This window comes from Epargyreus clarus, unplaced genomic scaffold (assembly GCF_041222505.1).
Source record: "Epargyreus clarus isolate Ecla_fem2 unplaced genomic scaffold, WU_Ecla_fem_2.2 ptg000032l, whole genome shotgun sequence".
Classification (NCBI taxonomy): Eukaryota; Metazoa; Arthropoda; class Insecta; order Lepidoptera; family Hesperiidae; genus Epargyreus; species Epargyreus clarus.
In genome coordinates this window covers 10,859,001-10,882,480 of record NW_027332237.1, presented here as the reverse complement: position 1 = coordinate 10,882,480, position 23,480 = coordinate 10,859,001, and the positions used below count along the sequence as shown (strand labels likewise).

The following is a 23,480-nucleotide window of genomic DNA, read 5'->3' as shown; positions in this document are numbered from 1 at the left end:
AGATGGCGCTACATGGAACTTATTGAATGGTATTATTATATTTTGTAATCATGGTGTATTTTATGTAAAAAAAAACACCAAATTATAAAAAAGCCAAATTATAATATTAATAAATTAATTAATTATTATTAATAAATTAATTAATATTAATATATTAAGCATCTGTCCAAACAGTTGATAGAGTCAACGAATGACCAGAGAGCTGGCACATACCTCGGACAGCGAATTAGCCTCGCTATCCAACGAGGGAATGTTGCCAGCATTCTGGGAACTCATCCCAGGGACAGCAATTTAGATGTAGCTTTTTATATTTAATTTAAAATAAAGTTATATTATTTCATTATTTTTTTATATTACTTTAATTTATTTTAGTTAAAACATTTAAGTGTGTAAATGTCAAAAATAAAAATTATGTTATTTAGTATAAAAAGTTATTTTTGTTTAATTAATAAATTAAAACAATATTGTTTTCTCATATAGCTTAATTATGTATTATGCTTAAATTGTGGTTTCATTTTTACGATTGTCTGCCATCTATTGGACAGTAGCATATATCGCCATCTAGTATCGAATAGAAATAACTTTTGCTGTGCATGAAAAGTAATATATAAAATAGTTTACGTAACGAATCATAGATGGCGTCGTATTAAACATACTGCATAAAATGGTTTATTTTATTTATTCACCAATATATAGAAAAATCTAGGATTTATATATTGTAAATAACTACTACAATACTACATTGAGTATTTTGTAATTAAAATGTTAAATTATACTTCGACTTCTAGAAATGCTAACAATAAACAACAACAAACATTTTTAGTTTATAAAATAAAATAAATAATTATCGATTTATTTCTTAACTGCAATAAATGGGCAATTATTTATTATTTTTATTACCTACCTATTATGACACAATAAGAAAGTTACCTCTATGTAAGTTAAATATAAACTCCTTGTAATGTATAAATGAGCCAGGTCGGTCACCTCTGTCGTGAGAGACTTATCTCGCCCGTCAGTCTTGACTGATCAGCTAAACTTTCCTCACCAAATGACAAACACAAACATCGACGCATACATTATATTTGTCACCAATGTCCAATGACTATACTTTTCTTCTCTTTTTTTTTTACTTTTTTTCTTTTTAGTTTTTTTCCTAACATAAATCAGTTTTTGACCATTACTTCAATATTAGAGGTATTACTATTAGGTATGTCATCATCATCATCAACCCATTACTGTCCCACTGCTGGGCACGGGTCTCCTCTCATAATGAGGAGAATGAGGCCATAGTCCACCGCGAAGGACGAGTGCGACTGGTAGACTTCTCATACCTATGAAACATTTTTTTAGTTTTCTTTTTTTTTATAGAATATAGGAGTATCAGACGAGCATGCAGTCCACCTGATGGTAAGTGGCTACTGCCGCTCATGGACATCTGTAATCAACCCCAGATAGGATAAGATATTCCTACCTGAGCTCGGTCACAGATGCGCCGCTACCCCTGAGGACTAAGCTGGAACGCCTCGGAAAAGTCTGTCTCCCTTACCACACCCGTCAAACCGAAACACAGCAACGTCTAACACTGCTGTTATTACATAGAAACAGGTGGCGGTGGTGCCGCCGGAATCCAACCACAAAGAGTCCTACCACCTTCAAAACTATGCAGGTTTCCTCACGATGTTTTGATGATTAGGTATGTATCATAAATAAATTAAGCTATGGATTTATTAAATACAAAAATAAATAAATATTTTAACTTTTAATCCAGATTAAGGTGACTTGTTGAAAACGTGATTGTCATGTGACGTCACAGCCGTTGCGGCAACACGCCAGAGAACCTATTCTATATAGGGTTACAGATGTCTATGGGAGGCAGTGATAAATTACCATAAAGTGGTACAAAGCCTTTCTTAGGCCGAGCGATAGGTACCTATCAATTCTATAGATAAGGCTTGATATACATAACATCAAAAGACGCTATAAGATGCGTGATTGATCTGCTATCATTCCATAAATCAGAGATTTGTTTAGATGCCTATCACCTTATCGGTTATTGCCGTGATACTAAGCAATGCATGCTTACCGTGGGGTCATAACATTCCTCTTAATGTCGAAGAGACAAGGAAAGATCAGCCATATCAAAGAAATGGTTAAGTAAAGTGTCCTATAAAAAGATAGTCATAGAAGAATTGAAAGCAACATAGACATGAAATAGAATTGAAACTTAAAATTGAAATTTTTGGATGATTATATAACAACTATCGTTCTCAAACAATTTTCAAAGCCAAAAAGGAAATCTTGGAAAAAGTAGATCCGATAAAATAGTTAGATAAAATTATAAGGGTTAAGTAGGATTTTTATAGACATTAAATAAAAAAAAATATCATTTTCTATGAGGACATTTAAATCATCTATTCTCAGAAAAACTTATACTTGTGACAAACATTTGAGTCAGATTAATCTAGAATAATCTAGATTATTCATTCATCTGCTTCATCTGAGTTGTGTACTTCAAAACACAATTTGTTGTTTATTTCAGCTTATCGTCCATTACTCAATATTTCAGATAGATATTTCTTTGTTGTTCTGACTAACTTGTCTTGGAATTTTACAGATGACAAATCATTTATAATAGTACCTAGAATGGTTTAGAAAACTTATTTCCTTAACAGTACAGCCACACTAATTAACACATACTGCTACATATACCTATTTCTGCCTTATAATAACGGTGTTATACCATAGATAACGACCCGGTGATCTCCGATCTTTACAATGGTGGGTGTTCCGAGGAACTATTTGACCTGGTGCCTACGTCACCGTTCCTCCATCGCACCACTCGCCGAAGGATGAAGTTCCATCCACACAAACTGGACTCGTGGCGGTCCTCCACGGTTCGGTTTGCACGGACGTTCTTGCCACGGAAGTGTAAGATGTGGAATGAACTTCCTCCTGAGGTATTCCCGGAGCGCTATGACATGGGGCTCTTCAAGAAAGGTGCAAAAAGAGCTCTCCTACAAAGCCGGCGATGCATTGGCGACTCCTCTGGTGTTGCAAATGGCCATAGGCGGCGTTGACTACTTTCCATCAGGTAGCACGTCTGCCTAATCGTTAGATTAAATTATATAAAAAAAAAGATTACTCGCTCCTAACAATAAAATGTAACCTTTTGACAATTGTCACTATCCTCTATTTTCGAATTTAAAAAATATGAAAAAAAAATAGTTTTTAGATCATTTACGAATGAAACGATATGTTTTTCATCGATTTCGTGACTTAACTGCGCATGTCGGCATTGTTCCGCGTAAATTACACCATGACAGCCATTAAATGGCTGACAGAATTGTCAGCTGTTTAAGTCATTTAATGGCTTCCTTCAATTACAAGGCGTTGAGATATCTATACTTATCTATGTGTTATGCTTATTAAGTTATATTTAAGGTTAAGTTATTCTCATTAAGATGAAACGAAGTATGCCTTAGGCGCAGCAATGTATTTGCAATCAACCCTAAGTAGGACTTCTGTCCTTTAGAATGGATAACGATTATCTATTATTATTATAATAATGCGCGTTTAGAAATTAATAAATGTATCACTTGTTTATACGACGAATAGAAATATAGTGCTCAAACCTGCACGCCTGAGATCAATTGTTAAAGAAAAAATGATAAAAATGTTTTTTTTTTTTTATATAATATAGGAGTAGCAGACGAGCATGCAGTCCACCTGATGGTAAGTGGCTACTGCCGCCCATGGACATCTGTAATCAACCCCAGATAGAATTAGATATTCCTACCTGAGGTTGGAAACAGATGCGCCGCTACCCCTGAGGACTGAGCTGGAACGCCTCGGAAAATATGTCTCCCTTACCACACCCTTCAAAACGGAACACAGCAGCGCCTAACGCTGCTGTTATTAGGTAGAAATAGGTATGGCGGTGGTGCCGCCGGAGTCGAACCACAAAGGGTTTTACCACCTTGAGTTTAAAAGTTTTGTGGAGGCTACCAATCCGCATTTGACCAGTGAACTATGGCTAAACCCTCATTCTGATCGAAGACCCAGTAGTAGCATAGTAATAAATTGAGGAATATACCTGCCTACAAATTATAAAAAAGCCAGATGGCAACCTACTGTAAAAATTAGACAAATACCGTTTGTTCAAACCAACCTAAAAAGTAATTTTCCTGGTCCACAATTTAAATCTAATACTTCAGCTAGGCACATATCACAACAATTGAGACTAAGACACTTATTTTGTCTACCGGATCCGCTAGGTACTCGAGGGCGGAATAAATTGATCAAATTGATATGTAAATTGGGAACAAGTGGGTACAATAAACTTCACAGGGACAATGTTACACGCCGTGATTTGTTTAGCAAAGTTTATAAATCGACTGTCATGTTCTAAAGACTAGAATCTAGACTCTAGTGACACTTATTTCTATGAATATCTTGAAAGAAATCCTCAAATCGAAGTTCTAAGTTCGAAGCTGGTAGAACCCTTTGTGGTTCGACTTCGGCGGCATGACCACCACACACCTATTTCTGTCTCATACCAGCAGTGTTAAGCGCTGCTGTGTTCTGGTTCGAAGTATTTGTTAAAAGAGACATACCTTTTTCAAGGCGCTCTCACTTAGTCCTGAGGGTACGCATTTGAGGCCTAACTTAAACAGGAATTTGATTTTATCTCGCTGAATTGTTTCACGTAGGAAGTGATAGGAATTTGCCCCTACCTTCCAGAGCAGAATTAGCAAACATGAATGCATCTAAAGGTGATCACTACCGTCCATGGACATCTGCAACCAACTCCATGTAAAACAAATGTTCCACCTGAAGCCGACCACAGGTACCTCTTTGGCACTCCTGAGAATAAGGTGGTCGCCCCATACCTAGGGTTCTGCCTGAAGCCGGTCACAGATGTCTTGGCACTCCTGAGGACTAACATGACCTCATATGTATGTCCCCCCCCCCCCCCGGTCGAACGCTAGTTATATCATATTTCAAGTTTTACAAAAATTTAAAATGTAAAGAAAAAAGTTTAACAATAGAAAAATATTTGTTTCAAATGCTTGTATAAAAATTGCCCAATATTTTTGTAAAAATAGATATACATAAAGATCTACCTTTATCTTGGATAGGCGGATGTCAATCAATAAGATGTTACGTAGAATAAGTACCTAAACCCATAGACTCCTAATTGGTATAATTTTTGCGTACTATCTATGAAATTTGTCGGAATATTAAAATAAATAAATTAAAATACCAATTATTCAAAATGATTCCTACTTTTTTTACGTTTTTTTTTTATTTGATATGTTTCTATAATCTACCCCAAATAGCCTTAAAACAAGAATCTTAGAAGTACATGACAGCGAATGCCGAAGTAGTGTTCGAAACTTAGACCCTTAATCAGGATCCGAGATTTGAATCTAAGAACGCACTTATGTACGCATGTTATGTGCGTATTAGAAATTAATAATTATTTTATATTATTTTTTTTTTGTTTACGAGGGGAAACCTTTTAAAGGTACCCTGTGCCGTGGGAGCGGCACGGGGTTATGTGGGATTCTTACCGCACTAAAACCTTCCCGGTGGCCGTCCTCGGCGCTGCGTAGAGGATTCCGGGATCTCCAGAGGAACGCAACCGGAGTCCTCTTAGCGCGTTGCCCCATCGGGCTCCGCCCAGGTCAACGTGACGCTCGCTTCGAGCTCCCACTCTTGCCACCCACAACCCCGGAAGCCCCTTTTAGTCGCCTCTTACGACAGACAGGAGATACCGTAGCCCTATTCTGATCCCGGAACTTCAGGGACAAATGAAACCTAGACCTAGAGTCTGTGAGTTCTTTAAAAATGTGAAAGGTGTGTGAAGTCCAGTAATTTACACCGTAAATTATGACACTCTCACTCTAAGAAGAAACCAGTGCTCAACAGTGGGACAGTAATAGACGGCGACATTATACAGCATTAGCAGTCTATCCGTTTTATCGATCCACATCGCGGCGCATCTCTTTATCACTATCGTGTACTCATGTAATTTGTTTGTCGAGTGTGTACTGTGTATCACTTACTCTACTCAGTCGAGAGCGAGCTACGGACGTGTGGTAAGTGTATGTTTTATTATATTTAAGATATATTAGGGATGGTAGTTAAAGTAAATAATTGTTTTTTTGTTTTGTTATGAGGGTATTTTGAATAATAAAATATATGAAGGTTTTTCAAAATTGTTGTTGTTGAAAATAATTTACATTTTATATTGAATTCATACCTAACTGTTTCTTTGAAGATTCCTTTACATTTAAACATTTTAAATTAAAAAAAACTAATAAATCTTGTAACACATACTAAGTCTAATTAAATAATCATTCAAAACTTCTTGTAAATGTTACAGTTTAAATATTGATTAAAAATACTTCAAGAAGTCAATAACATAATAATATATCGTAAGTCATCAACTTATAATTTATTATTTATTTGAATATTGTGACGTAGAAGTAAACATTTTTTTAATTTCTTTTTTTTACACTCTAGTAGAAAGAACGGATTTTATAATAAAATACAAAAGTACCTTTTGCAAAAGTTACATTCCACTTTTTATACGAAAACAAATAGTTTTTAAGGTTGAATAACTTGATCTTTTTCTACATAAATGTGTAATTTACGTAAATTTCCTAATATTTGTTGAAGCCTAGCGGCGCGCGCGTCATGTGATAGTAGTAGTATCAGCAAGCCACCGGCAGATGGCGCTGTTTAGCAAAGTAAACTTTAACGTTCTAATTATGGAATCACGTTTCTAAACTATCTGTTATGGAATTCATTACTTTGTGATAAAGTGACAAAAATGTAAAAATAACTTTGTGCTAAGTTAAAATATCTTACTAGCCTACTAAGTAATATATATTTGAAGGTGGTAGACCCTTTGTGGTTCAACTCCGGCGGCACCACCGCCGCATCTATTTCTGCCTCATAACAGCAGTCTTAAGTGCTGCTGTGTTCTGGTTTGAAGGGTGTGGTAAGGGAGACATTCCTTTCCGAAGCGTTCCAGCTTAGTCCTCAGGGGTAGCTGCGCATCTGGGGCCCGGCTCTCAGCTAGGAATGTGTGTAAATATGGTGGTGTTGATTACAGATGCCCATGGGCGGCAGTAAACACTTACCATCATGTGGACAAATTTAAAAAAAAGAAAAAAATATCAATTACAATATTATATTACTTCAAAAATCATATTACGTATATATTTAACATTATTTTTGTTCTACTACTTTTCAAAAGCTGCCCATATCTGCCGTGTGATATGAAAATAGTTTGGTAGAAAGTCATATTCCTAATTCCATTTGAATGATTAATATTAATTCATTTAAAAATATTAAAACGCCGTATACACATTTAATTAGATGTTAAGTAAACAGGCGGTGTCACCTTTACAATAATTTGAATAGAGGAGTAGTAACTTAGAATTAAATTGGAACTGGTTTATAAACAAGTCTAAATTTTCCTAAATTCTATGAATAGCAATAACACAATTGACAAAAGGTCAGTAGTACTTATATTTAAGACGGTAGTAACTATTTTGGAGTTAATAATTTTAGGAGCACGACCAAGCAGATATTTGAATGTCATATCAATGATCATTGTTAGCAGATTGTTGATAAACGAACGCATTATATTTCCATTAGATATCACGACTAATTCTATGGTAACGGAACAAAAAAATATGGCTTCCATGCATAAAGTTTATATAATTTTATGTGTGTTTTAAATTTGTAATCAACCACATTTAGGATTGGTGAACCGAGGTCACCAACTGATTTATCGCTAGTTGCTACCCATGAGGACTAAGTTGGAAAATCGTGTCTAAATTCTGTGTCCCTTTAAAACAGAAGCTTTTACCACTGTTCTCATTTAGCAGAAATGGCGGTGTTGCATTAGGGAGTCCAACTACAAAGGTTTCTACCATTAAAGAATATTTACCAAACTATACATGTTCTGAAATCTTGGAAAATCCGTAGAATTTAGAGGATAAAACTTAGAACTTATGTAATGATACAAAACATTCCTTTTCCACAGAAAACAATTCCAAAACAAACCAAAAGAAACACAATCCAAAATGTCAGCACGTGACAACGTTTTAGAACCGGGAACGGTCATTCGACCGATAATCGACCAAGAAGCAGTCAAGCTGCTAGCAGAGAGACTGTACGGCTTGACAGTTCTAGAACTGACAGAGCTGTCAGGCTATGATGATAAGAACTTCAAGATCATCGAAGATCCCAACATGAAGAACCCATTGATCCCGAAGCATTGTGAATACGGCTACGTCCTGAAGATCATGAACTCGATGGACTCCCAGAATAGAGAAGTTGTTGAAGCGCAGAATGAGATTATGAACTTTTTGAGTAAGTTACTTTTTTTATTTAAACCACAGTACATCATTTGTAGTTAACTAGAAACAGTGCCAGTATTTCTGCTATAGTGCATAAAATTGTTTTTTCTTCCAATATTGTAATAATAAACTAGCGTCCACTTGGTTTAACGAATTGGCTAACGAAGCCATCTGTATCAAACCCTAGATAAGATTAAAGTCCTACATGATGTGGGTTACAGATACGTCACTTTCACTGAGGGCGAAACTGGAATGCTTAGGAAAAATATATTGTCCTTGTAGTTCCGGGACCAGAATAGGGCTATGGTATGTCCTGCCTGTCGTAAGAGGCGACTATAATGGGGCTTCCGGGGTTGGTTGGGGGAAGCTAGTTCCGCCCGGCCAGCGACTCCGCGATGTCCGACAGTATGTGTGGTCGCATACCGTCGTACACACCAGACAGTGTGGCGAGCGTCAAGTTTACCAGGGCGGAGCCCGACGCGGCAAAGCGCCATGAGGACTCCGGTTGCTATCTTTTGGAGATCCCGGACTCCTCTACGCAGCGTCGGGGACCGCCACCGGGGTGATTTTAGTGCAATAAGAGTCCCACATTACCCTGTGTCGATCCCACGATACCGGGTACCTTTTGAAGGATTCCCCCTCGTTAAATCTCCCCTACCACACCTTGAAACCAAAACGCAGCAGGCAGAAATGGGTGTGGAGTTGCTGCCATCGGAGTCGAACCATAAAGTATTCTACCTTAAAACTACAACTACTTACCTTTAACTATTACCTTCCAGATGCCCGTTCCATCGTATGCCCGAAGCCAATCCGCAATGTGTACGGCCACCTCTACTCAGTGGAGACCATCGGAGGCAAGAAGCATGCTGTCCGCCTCTTGGAGTACGTACCTGGCGAGATCCTGTGTGATGTGCCTAAATCTGAGGCACTGTTCTACCAAATTGGCGAGTTCTTGGCCAATTTGGATAGCAAACTGCAGGTTGGTTGTAGCGATAAGTCGTAGTCATTAATCTATCTTTCTATGCTTTCTATACTCATAAGGGCGATGACGACAATATGATTATCTGTTTCGTCTGGAAATGCGACAACTGAAGCAAAATCTTATGGGAAGGCAGTAGCCTCCCAGCAGGGAGACCAATGTCTGACTTCATTTTTTAATACATAATGAGTGGTTTCTCTGAAGGCCAGTTGCCACCCTAGAACAATTATAATCAGTTCAAGAGAAAATTGAAATCCTATTTGAAGTCGGCCACAGATGCGCTGCTACTGCTGTCCTGAAGAATAAGTTTTTTTGATTGAGTTATGCGTAGTACCGGGAATGTATACAGTCACTGCGACTAAAATATTTTTGATAAGTCTGCATAATCTCGATTGTTATGTTCCATATCACGGAACATACAAGAGAAAAAGCTAAATTCTGATATTCCTGCTTATGAAGAATACAAGTTAAAAGTGAGTTGTAATGCCTCGTGTAAGAACTATTTGTGAAAACATGGATGGAAACTGGCTGATTCGCTACTTGTAATATAAAATAAGATGCTGTTCGCTTGAAAACATCATTGTTTCCATTTTTATCGCGTTTATTTATATGTTGTTTGTTTGTATTGTTTATTACGTCGTTAACATATCTTATCATTTATTGTTTTGAGAAGTGAATCGAGTTTTCTTAGCTTCAGATTTATTGGTAAATGTTCCGTATTTTTGTATTTAATTTGCGATATAGTAAAGGGCTATTAATGGAAACCAGGCAGCATATTGTAAATATTTGCAATATCAGAGGAGTCACCAGCATTTTTGCCATTGATAAAGAGTTTTTTTAACCGACTTCAAAAAGGAGGTGGTTATCAATTCGGCCGGTATCTATTTGTTTTTATGTATGTACACGAATTACTCCGCCGTTAGTGGACCGATTTTAATAATTCTTTTTTTATTGTATAGAGAAGAGCTGGAAGTTGGTCCCATTTAATATGGTTAGGATCCATCGATGGGTTCTGGAGAAAATGAGGGGAACTCCTCCACCCATGTAAATATTATATATATTTCGTTGGATAACGACGTAAACAGCGTGTCTAATATAAGCGCCGACTTCAGAAATATGTACTAAACCAACATTTATTTCAATTATTTTTTACTTTGTAGTGACATAGAAGTCGGTTGTATTTTTTTGTTAATTTTTTTTCTATTTTCTTTGTTAGTTAAGCAAATATTAAAAAGACTAATTAGAATTAATAAAAGATACAAGAGATATTATAGGTGTTTTTAACGTTCTTTTGTTATAAGTGTCGTAAAAAGATAAAACATAGTAGCGTCAATTAGCGTGTCAATATAAAGTACTCAAATCAGAAAATAATAAAAATCTACTACTTGGTCGATCGGATATCGGAAGTGATAAAATACAAGCAGAAGATACACGATACAACCGTTTCCAAGCGTACATTTAAATTTTAATCTTATCACAGATATTTACTTTTGTAGAACAGTGAAATTATTTACTTGTGACCAAAAGCATGTATGAACAGCCTCGTTACATAATCTCGGTAACAAAGCGTGCAATAGATCATTGTATTGTAGCTAGCTTGTAATTATAGCGTATCGGAACATCTAGGGTTGTCATAATGTCTATCCAAGGCTTAAAGTGCGTGCTAAACGCCTTATTTCTGTCACGCGGGTCTATGACCTCACGCATGCCATTGTCACGCGTGAATTAACGTTACAGTCGTGAGTGAAAAACGCCTGACAGGAAAAATATCTGTCATACAAAAGGGCAGTGGTGAATAGGACGCATGCGACACAAACTTGCATGGCAAGAAAAGGATAATTCCGAAATTTTACAGCAACGAGAAACATGCCTATAACTTTTATTAATTCATTTATTCCTCTTTACCTTGAAAATCTGGGGATTATTAGCCAAATATATCAAGACAAGATATCAGCATGACCTCAGCAAGTATTAAAAGCGAAATTCTTCCAATGAAGACAAAATATATTATTGTTTTTTTGACAACCCTATCCATTACACCCAAGGTCTAGCGTAATGGTTTGTAATTTTGCAGTTTCTGCCGATAGCTATCATACTATATTATCTACGTATAAGTGGACTATTACATCTATTTGTAATGTAATTTATCAAAATATAGTTTTGATAATAGTATCTATTAAAGATCAATGTTTGGTTCGATTTGGTCTCTTAAACTTCATTCTGATGAAAAGTGGTCTCGTAAACTACCCAGTACCCTTATGTAGATCTCCTCCTGTTTCTTATTCCATTACTTTAATTATAAATTAAATTGGTGTAGGTGTTATAGGCAAACTCCGAAGCTCCGGCACTCCTAGGTTGGACTGGTCAATCCTCAGGTCAGACTGAATGACTTAGTCAAAGCCCAAACAAATGTAAATTTTCGGCCTTTGACTAAACAATTTTCGTCAAACCTGGGAGAGACTAATTTGGTCAGGTAAACGTCAAAACACAATTTTATAATCGGGGTTTGACGAGTCAAACTCAGATATAGGTATGAAGTGTCTTATCTTCGTATATTTGGAAGCATTTTATCATTTAAGCAGCTTTCAAGTCTTAAGAACCGCTTAACTCTGCCAGTTCTGACACCTGATTGGTCAGCTTACGTGATTTTCACTTTTATATTTGAGATGCTTTGAGAGAATGCCGTGTGGCATTAGGCCCACCTTTTGTACGATGTGCAATAAAGTATAAAATAAATAAATAAATGCTTTGGAATATACGGAGGTTAGTTTGTAAGATTAGGTATAAAAAAATAACATTTTTAAAATTTTGATGTTTATTGTTTTAATAATTTAAAAAATCCTAACCTAACCTAACCTAACCTCACTCATCTTCAATTTTACACAATCACACGCCTGCACGCTCAATGAACGAACATGAAATGACAAAACAATCGGTCGGAACACCGCGAGAGACATTATGAACCTGTTTAAACATGTTCAGATCAACGTTTGACCGAGTTTTGCAGTCGCTTCTAGGATTGACTAGGCCAAAACCGAAACAGAATAATTTACTTTCGACGTTTGACTGAAAAGTTAGGAGCTCCTGGGTTTGACTAAAAATACTTCAGGCAAAGGGCGAAATTGAAATGTATTTCGGGGATTGCCTGATGGCTTTGGCCAAACCTAGGATAAACCAGTCCTTCCGCGAAGAGACTGTGTATCGGACTTTGACTATAACATAGGTACTACTTACGAATAGCAAATATCTCATAATATACTCTAGACCTCTTAGAAAGGCATGCTACATTTTGCTGCTGTCGTAAAAATACTGATTTCTTGTTCCAGAACTTCAATCACTCTGGCTTAGTGAACCGGGAACACATGTGGATGCTCACGAAGGTTCCCGAGCTGGAGAAGTTTAAGTACGCTATCAAAGACGCCGACAAACTGGATTTGGTGGAGGAGGTATTTTTATTATCATCAAAAATCTTATAAACAATATCTTTGAGAAAAATATAATGCGAAAAGTGTATTCTGATACATTTTTGTTTAATTATACATATATAATTTTAATCATCAAGCAAAGGAAATGACTGAAATTTACTACAACTAATATAGAAGGTTAGTTTAGTTTAGATGATTGCGGTTACTATTTGCTGACCACCCTTGGAAGAACCGATATCAGAGTTTGTGCCTTTTTTATTTTGTGAGTATCTTTAGAACATATCAAAAATAAAAGACGTCTAAAACACGAAACACTGATTCTTCCAGGTCATCGAAGAGTTCAAGTACGCAGTGGTTCCGCGCTTGGACGAGCTGGAGAAAGGAGTCATCCACGGAGACTTCAACGAGATGAACATCGTCGTCGGGTTGAAGCCAGGTGGCAGGTAAGTACCATAAGGAGGTTTCAAGAAGCGTCATTTGATCCCATTTAAAATCTCACTCCAGGTTGTTTTCGTAAAGTTTGAAACCCAAAATATTGCCAATTTTAAAATCTACCCCTATGTATACAATATGAGTGTAATGTTACTTAAAGAATTGCTAATGAATCGAGAGCTTTTTAGAGCTGATTATACATACATTACTCACTTTAAAGTAATCGCTCACAAATAATTAGTTATAGTTTTAATTCCCGTACACTTCATAATATAGTTTCATCTACATCAACAATGACACGAACAATAGCAACAACAACATTATCCACAACGTCTAATTCCATCACACTTTTAAGAGATGAGCATATTTTTAATTTGTATCTCTGTTTCTTTTGTTCATAACTGTAGGAAAGTAAATCGGTCAGTTTTGAGAGTGTGCAGTCGAATCCTGAATGGCATAGTGTTGAGGTAAGCCAAGCGTAAAGCTAACTAAACGCTTACCTTGGCTTACCTAACGATTGTACCTAATATAAGTCTTACTAACTATTTCGCTTAGTACTTTCTTAGGTCTATCTCTTCTGCTCTAATTTTTTTGTTCGATTTTTTAACCTTATTTTGGTTTGGTTTGGTTGCAATCCTTTTGAAGCCTCCTTACTGTGCTCCCGTCTCTTTTTGCTACTTGAGAACTTACGGGTTTTATAACATGTTCCATGATGATGAGGATTGGTGATGGAGAGAACTTTTGTATCTTTACATTAAATATTTTCGTTTATTTCTCTTAATTGTTTTATTAATTAACCTATTACTTCTGTCCTCTTTTTATCGATTTTTAACTTCTTATTCTAAATTAGATCTCCTAGTTACTAAAATCCTCAGAAAAGGGTTTTCCAATTCTATAGGTCTTTAAAATAATTGGTTATTGGGATAAGTAGCATTTGTATTTTCCTCTCTACAGTTACTTTTTTATTTTGCTTCATGTTTTATTTTATAAGTTTTTTCCTTATTTGGTCTTAAACAGCTAATTATTTTTAAGACTTTTAATAAGTGTCTTTATCGTTAACAGCTGCTAACAGATGTTCGTGGACGGCAGTGCCCACTTACTATCAGAAGGACTGCATATCTTATAAAGCTTCTACACGCCAGCTTGATGGATTTTTCTAAATCAGACTTAACCCATCTCATTCTAAGAGGAGCAACAGTAACACAGTAATTAGTAATTACTCTATGAAGAAGACATAAGGCTTAAGGTGGTAGAGCCCTTTGTGGTTTGACCCTGGCGGCACAACCGCCACACATATTTCCAACTTATAACAGCAGTGTTAAACGCTGCTGCGTTCTGGTCTGAAGAGTGTGGTAAGGGAGACATACTTTTCCAAGGCGTTTCAGCTTACTCCTCACGAGTACCGGAGTGTCTGTGGGCGGCCTCAGGTAGGAATGCGTCAACTGTCAAATTTCCATGGGTGGCAGTAGCCACTTACTATTAGGTGGACTGCATACACGTCTGGTACACCTATACTATAAAATATTAATAATAATTACGTGCCATCTGTTCTCCAGTCAAACAGATTACCGCATAACCGGTATCCTGGACTTCGGGGACATCCAGCACTCGTACTACGTGTTCGAGATTGCCATCGCGATGACATACATGATGCTGATCAGCGGAGACCCTCGCACGGGTGGTATCGTGCTGGCCGGGTACACGGTTACCAGGAGACTGCCTGATGATGAGTACAGGCTGTTGAAGGTAATTATCCTGTCTTTTAACAACAGTGTTGACACTGCTGTGTTCTGATTTGAAAGGTTTGCTAAATGCTTTTGTCACACCTTAAGTTGGAATATCTCGTATTTCTCTAAATACGAGGTATTCCCACTTAGTCCTCAGCCGATCCCAGGCGATTCTAACTCTTTATGAAGTTGATTGCGGATTTTCTTGGGCAGCTATGATAAGTTATCAACAGAAGAATAAAATTTGACTTACTGATGAAAAATGACGGGTTTCATAAGTTAAGAACTTTTATTGTCAGCCTGGGGCACAGATAGCCTGGGTTCCTTTTATTTAAAAAAATAATTTTGTTTAATTGTGTTGTGGCGACCTCCCGCTACTCGTCCAGAGATGGCGCCACGAGTAATCTGAATCACGCTATCGAAGTTTTCTAAATATCTGGCATATAGACAAGTTCCGAACTCAGACTGTCGGAGCACGGCCGTTCCCCGGGCATGATCACCTAGCCCGGCGGGAGATCTTCCTTTGCCAAAGTGTTAAATATTTTTAAACATAACTCCTTCCACGTAGGTAATGAAGGATTTGACGCTGATTATTTTTTTATATCTTTTGTGCCGGATTCTTTATTTTACAAAAGAAGTAAGTATTTTAAAAGTAGAATAACGAAGCATATCTTCAAATTGCCAGCTTCAATTACACAAGAAAATATTATAATTATGCTTCTCTTCAGACCCTGGTTTCATCTCGCCTGGTTCAAAGCCTGGTCCTCGGCGCATACACCACAGAGCAGGACCCATCCAACACCTACCTTCTGTCTACCGAGAAGGCCAACGGATGGGAACTCCTCAGGAAGATCAGGAAGACCAAACCTAATCCTGAAGGTGATCCCACTGACTGGAAGACCATTGCGAATGAGTATTTGACTAGAAGCTAAGCTATTTAAGTAGAAATCTAAAATGTCTCCCGTGTAACAGCTAAGTACAGTAAATGTAAATGTAAAATGTAAAAAAAATGCAATAACTTATTGGTAGTAATAAGGGTAGCAATAACTGTGGCATTTCAGTTAGGCTTCCACATTTTCATTTTTATATATGTCCATGCATGTGTGACCATCATGTGGTCTGCATACTCATTTGCTGCATTTTTTTTTAAAACAAAAAAAATATGTGAATTATAATTCATCATAATACGACAACAACCGATAAATAGCGATATGTATTATAGAAAATGTCATACGCGATTAATAACAGCATAATAATTATATTAGAATCAATAATTATATTATATTAACATAATAATTATATTATATTAGAATCTATCTTGAGATTAAAAGCTTGTAAAAAAAAAGTAGTTCTTCAGTGGATTCCATCCCATATACAATTAAAGGAAAATGAATATGTAGACTTATTGGCAAATCAAGCTACAACAGACGGAGTATCTCTTTCTACACTACCTCTTTATTCGGACCACATCAAAATTATTAAAAACCAGTGCAGAAATTTGTGGCAGGAATACTTCGATACTAGGACTTGTGAGAAGGGAATCTGGTATCGAACTATTCAGCCACAAATATCAAAATTTTCGTGGATCGATAATATACCTTTTAAAAGAAATTGCCTAAAAACAGCGCTTAGGTTACGTTCCGGACATATTCCATCAAATAAATTTGCATTTTTAATGAACAAAATTACGTCACCAAATTGTGAGGATTGTGGTGTGATTGAGGATGTTACACATATTTTGATGGAATGTGTTCGAAATGAAACATTTCGGAATTTATATTTGGGAGTAAAGTCTGCACATGTTGGCTATCTGAATAGCATTCTGGCTTCCCCGATGTCGGAGGAAGCTAGGGTGCTATTTAGGTTAGCTGACTTAGGTTTAGCAAAAAAATAATTTGAGTCCCATTCTATTTTTTTAATTATTATTTTATCTAAAATCATATTCAAATTTGGTTTATTCAAAATTGATTAATATTGATTTTTTTCGAACATTAACAAAATACCACCGGTTTGGATAGTGGTTCGTTATGAAGAGGTAGTGGCGAAAGAAACTCCGTATGTGTGCAATTTAAAATTTTTTAAAAGTATGTACTTGTTTTATATAATGTTATGAGATGAATTGCTTAATAGTTTGTTTGTACGGGATGATGTGTTCGCCCAGCGAAAAAATCCCACTTTTAATTAAAAATAAATAAATAAATAAATAAATAACAGCATAATAATTTTATTACTAAGCAAATTTATGGTATTTAAATGGTAATAGTTACGTAGGTAAGCTTTGTAGACAATAATGTGTAGTGTACTATTATAGTTAAGATAAATATAAACAAATGTCATAAATATGTTTGATATAAAATAAAATTATAACATCGTAGTGTAAGTAGTGTAGTGCAGTGTAGTGTGTGCTTTTGCAACGTATACAGCGCCATCTTTTAACGAGATACAGGAGTTTGGCATAGTTTAAATATATTTTTGTTTTATTATGAAAATACAATTAAAGTCAATTATATCTCATTTAAAATTATGATGATGTAATATTTTATGTTATTTAGTAGATATGTTACCTATTTAAAGATATTATGTAGTATTGATACTTTATTACGATTATTTGTAACGGTAATGTTGTTTTGAAAAGTATTAAATAAAGACTGCAATAAACGTCGTTTTTATTACTCTCTTGTTATTATTATAATAATTAGTCAACTTACCTGAACTATAGACTTTAATGAAAATATTTATAAATATTTTTAGCACAGTCAATAACAGCGCCATCTGTAACCACTGTGTAAAATCATAGTAAAACTCTATAGACCACGTTAGTATTTAATTCATAGTATATGGACAGATGGCAGCACTAGTAGCATTATCAATCAGATCGTTTGTTTTAGATAATTGTTATAGCATATCTTTGAGCAGATGCTATAAGAAACTGTTTTGGTAAGTTTTACTAAACGTTTAAATTGTTTAAAATAATCGGATGAGAAGGTCATGAACTCTGAGCAAAGTGGATAAATGCAATTATTATCGTATTAATCATTTTGCGGTGAATGGACACAACGAGGTAAGGTTTGTTAGGCAATGTTTTTGTCTATTTTTAGGGATCCGTACAAGAAGGAGGATCTTCTTAACATGAAGAATCAACCTTCATGGATTTTCTCGATGCTTGGTGCTGGACTGAAGAAGCGTCAGAATTACATTATGAAGGAAGTAGAATCCTCCGTGGTTCGATTCCGGCGGCACCACCGTCACACCTATTTCTGCCTCATCACAGCAGTGTTAAGCGCTGCTGCGTTCTAGTTTGTAGAGAGTGGTAAGGGAGACATATTTTTCCGAGGCGTTCCAGCTTAGTCCTCAGGAGTACCGGCGCATCTTTGGCCGACCTCAGGTGGGTTTATTATCATTAATGTATTAAAATTTACTTCAGGCAATAAAAAAAATACTAATTATTTTATTTTATTTTATTTTTATTTGGGAAACATACAATATTTAATACATACAGTAACTTTCACACAGACATAACAAAAATCAGCAAAGTTTCCACAAATAAAAAAATCAATCTATTCAAATAAATTATAATAAATCTATCTACCTATTCAAATTTTGCTGACGTTAATAAATTTGATAATTGGTAATTATATAATTACTGTAATCACAGAGTAATGAGCGCAGAATGCAAATCATGTTACTTTTTAAGACAATTTAGGAGAACAAAATAAGATACAAAAAGAAAATAAACAAATATCTAATTGCGTAAGTACCTAACTCTATTTTTGTCAGTATTTGCAATCATAGCTGGTAGAGAAATACATCTAAAGTCTCTTACTCTCACTTATTACTGTTTAATAGATAAACCAAAAATCGCGATAAAACACCTATTATTGGACCCGCTTGATTTTTCACCTTTTTATTATAAGTATTTGTTGTTATGATGGCTATAATAATGAACACTCCTTAATATCTTGTATCTATCACGGATCAAGCAATAGAGCTCTGTGACAGACGGACAGACAGAGGCTTACTTATAATTATGGTCCCATTGGATACGGAACAAAAAAATCTAAAAACAGCTTCCAACCACATTATATTATTTATATGTGTCTGTACAATGTCTCTTGCAATATTTATTTTATTAAACCCTCTAACAAGCTCAGACACTATATAAAAAGCCAGAATGTCCGTCTGTAACCACTCCGGCCTTAATTTATGGTTTTTGTTTAGCGCGCAGAAATGTGGACACTCTATTAAAGATCCCATATAAGTCTATACCGTTTGTTACGCATGAAATGGTTACACTAGGCTTAGAGCGCGGTTTTTAGGGTTCCGTACCCAAAGGGAAAATATGGAACCCGGTTGCTAAGACTCCGTTGCCTGTCCGTCTACCACAGGGCTCTATCTCTGGAACCGTTATAGATAAACACTTGTTTTTTTTACAGAGGATGCATAACGGTGGCCGCTATAACAACAAATACCAAAAAAAGTTGAATATAAATAGGGGTCCCCATACAACAAACCGGGTATTTTTCTATATTTTTGAACTAAATGTTGAACTGTTATAGGTAGACGGTTCAAATTTTCACAATTATACTTCAATGGCTGCTATAACAAAAAATACATGAAATTTAAAAAAATATAAAATTTTGATGGTACGGAACCTGTGTGCGAGTTCGACTTGCACTTGGCCAAATATTGTATAATTTAGTATTAAAGATGATAGAATGCTCCGTGATGAGATTAAAGTACCACTGTCACCTATTTAAGATTATGAAGCGAGCATCTTAGTCCTAATGTGTGGCGAGGTATTCGTGGGCGTGTGGTAGAATCTGTTGTATATAGAGTTACAGATGTTCTGCAAGTGGCCGTTTACCATCAGGCGGGGTACAAGCTTGTTTACTTTTCGAATTTTATATAAAGACTAGCTGACCCGGCAAACGTTGTGTTGCCATATAAATACAAAAATGTTAAAGGTAAACAACTCTTATCACTAGGGGTATGAAATATAGATAGTAGCCGATTCTCAGACCTACTGAATATGAATATAAAATTTGTTGAAAATTGGTAAAGCCGTTTCGGAGGAGTACGGCAACTAACATTGTGACACGAGAATTTTATATATAACATTATTATAGCTTAAGAACTAAAAATCACGCTAAAATAGCACAAGGAAAATCGTTAATCCTGATTTCTGACGACCTTGATAAGGTGATTGGGGTAAAATTGTTAAAATCGTGTGTCGATTCTTGATAATAGTTCAAAATTATAAATTAATCGAACCGTTCAAAGTTGGTAAAATCGAGTTGAAAGATTCCGTTACATACATACATACATAGATACAATCCAAGGTAAAAACGTGGTAAATAAAAGTGTATAGCAGTGTTGAAGGGTGTGGTAAGGTAGACCATAAGATACACTTGTACACGGCAGTAAACATAGTCTTCAGATGTCGACATCTGTGGTAATCCTTAGATAGGAATCTAATGTGATCTGGTGTTGATAACAGACGCTATAGACAACAGTGAACACTTACGAATAGGGTTTTTTTAAATATAAAAGTAGCGGACGAGCATGCAGTCCACTTGATGGTAAGTGGCTACTGCCTCCCATGGACATCTGTAATCAACCCCAGATAAGATTAGATTCCTACTTGAGGTTGGCCACAGATACGCCGCTACCCCTAAGGACTAAGCTTGAATGCCTCTGAAAGTATTTTCCGAAGTAGGTGAATTATAGAAGTAAGTTGGAATTCCTCTTCTTTCTTTTTCTCAATACATACTCTAAACCAGAACACAGTAGCCCTTAACACTGCTGTTATAAGGCAGACAATTACGATGATGCCTCCGTATTGGAATAACAAAGAATTCTATCACCATAATAATTGCCTACGTCAATTACAATAATAATATTATAAAATGTTAATATAAAATCATATTGTAAGTGGGTATGTGTTTAAAACGCGCAGAGCGTGAATTTCCATACAATAGTGACGCCTTGTCCGAGAAACAGGATTCAGACACTATATTATTTATATATTTATTTTATTTATTTATTATAATCAAACCTTTCATCGTTAATTCATTACTGTCCCACTGCTGGGCACGGGTCTCCTCTCAGAATGAGAAGGATTAGTCCACCGCGTTGGCCAAGTTCGAATTAATAGACTTCTCACATCTTTGTGTTTTTAACGGACTCTCAATCGTATAGGTTTCTTCATGATGTTTTCTTTCACCGTTTCAGCAAGTAATAATTAGTTTCTAAGACGCACATAATTAAAAAAATCAGAGGTGCGAGAGATTTGAACCTCGAACCACCTTTTATATGCATATTCAGTAGGTCTGAGAATCGGCTACTATGTATTTTTCATACCCCTAAGTGATAAGGGTTGTTCACCCTTAACATTTTTTTATTTATATGACAACACGTTTGCCGGGACACCTAGTATTATATAGAATTTAATAAATTACCATGCATCTACAGACTCACAATAACCATTCTAAACTCACTATGTATGTGAATAAATACTATGATATATATCAATTATATTGTCAAGGATATAATGGTTATGATCTCATGGGTATCTTATGAGATGCCTCTTACTACAAGTATTTTGCAATGCTTAGTAGGACCCCTATTAGATTAGTAGTTTGTAATTCGCTCTCTTAATCATGGGGCCCCAGGTTCGAAACCCAAGCACGATTTAAGGTTATTATTATATATTTATTTTAATTAACATGATACAAAACCAATTACATTAATTAAAGATTATGTGCATATTATAAATTAATTATTACTTTCTTTAATTATGAAAGAAAAGCAGGGAGAAAGCAAGCAAGGAAGGAAAACATTATGAACTTATAACACGCATAAGTGTTCTTAAAAAAAGACAAATTTGGCCAGCATGTTTGATTATATATAGCACTAGCTGACCTAAAAGCTGAAAAAAATGTTAAGGGGGAACAACCCTTATCAATTAGGGGTATGAAAAATAGATAGTAACCGATTCTTAGACCTACTGAATATGCAGATAAAATTTGGTGAAAATCGGTAAAGCCGTTTCGGAGGAGTACGGTAATTAATATTGTGACACGAGAATATATAAGATAAACCCCTCTCTGAAAGTAGTCGCATACCCTGTATTGAGTCAACCAGTATAATAATTAATGTGTAGTTTTCATTCCACTATGCGGAACGCTAAAACAAATTTATCTTGACGCCTCTAACAATCTATTCGATACCATCTGTTATTCGCAACTATCCATACGCAAAAAATAAACAACTAAAACCATTCAACTTAACTTTTAAAATAAGGTAATTTATATATACGGCGGAGGAGGCGCTATGACGTTGCATAATAATAATGTATAATTTAAGTGGGATGTTTATATAAACATTATTTCCAAGCTTGTAGAAAGAACCCTTTGTAGGTGGTAGACATCCTTGTAGTTAGATTTCAGAGGTACATACCACCGTCACATCTATTTCTGACTAATAACAGCAGTGTTAAGCGATAGGAACATTTTTATAAGAAAAGAGTAGCAGACTAGCGTGCGGTCCACCCAGAGGTAAGTGGCTACTGCTGCCCATGGACATCTGTAATCAACCCCAGATAAGATTAGATATTCCTACCTAAGGTCGGCCACAGATACACCACTACCCCTGAGGACTAAATTAAAACGCTTCGGATACGTATGTCTCTCTTATCACACCCTTCAAACCAGAACATAACAGGGCTTACTATTTGTTATTAGGTAGAAATAAAGTGACAATGGTGCCTCCGGAGTTGAACCACAAAAAAATCGACTACCTTTATATAACTGCCAAATGTAAAGAATATAATAGAGTGCTAACCGCCACATGTGAACAAGCCTAATAACTTATAAGCCTCAAACTCAACCTTTCACCTGACTCATCACGACTTGGCATATTCTTTATATGTTTTTATTAGCGTAACACTTAATTGCTTATTATAAGCCATCAGATCTAATGAGATCATATGAGAGTTAATTAGGCAAGGTAATAAATGATTTTTTGGTTTTTGTAGTTTTATTTTGACCTGCCTGACGGGTGGTACCGGTCTGACGTTGAGAGCCTAGGTTTGATCCCCGGTATGTGAATGATCTTACTGTCTGCCTATCTGTCTGTGGATAGGTAGCGAAGGCGTAGGGTACCGTTTTTACACTTTGGTTAAAGAACCCTGGAATTATATTTTTTATAAGTGATGCCTATGAATAGATCAGTGCTATTCAACCTTCTAAAGCCATGATCCCCTAGTCAAGTAAAATTATTCTCGACCCCCTATGTTCCTCTGTTTCTAAACAATATTTTAGTATTATATTTTTTTTTATTTATTCAATAATATCCTAATGCGTTAAAAGTAGAACTTATATAATTAGTTCTAATAAACACTAGATACATAACATTGATAAGTACTGTTGACTACAAGTGACCTTTATTACATACGAGCTTTTGTCCGCGGCTTCGCTCGCGTTACGAAGTAATATTATTAACTAAGAAGATTTATAAAAACTTTCATCCCCTATTT

At 35.8% G+C, this 23,480-nt stretch overlaps 1 protein-coding gene across 1 annotated transcript; it reads left to right on the top strand.

The window, feature by feature from the left end:
* Nucleotides 1–5,993: 5,993 nt before the first annotated feature.
* On the top strand, nucleotides 5,994–16,202 carry LOC140755193 (hydroxylysine kinase). Its single transcript, XM_073090411.1, has 7 exons — nucleotides 5,994–6,104; nucleotides 8,066–8,394; nucleotides 9,161–9,360; nucleotides 12,687–12,806; nucleotides 13,113–13,228; nucleotides 14,774–14,963; nucleotides 15,673–16,202. Exons 2-7 carry the CDS (start codon nucleotides 8,106–8,108, stop codon nucleotides 15,874–15,876), a joined length of 1,119 nt encoding a protein of 372 aa, XP_072946512.1. The 5' UTR covers nucleotides 5,994–6,104; nucleotides 8,066–8,105; the 3' UTR covers nucleotides 15,877–16,202.
* The last annotated feature ends 7,278 nt before the right edge of the window (nucleotides 16,203–23,480 follow it).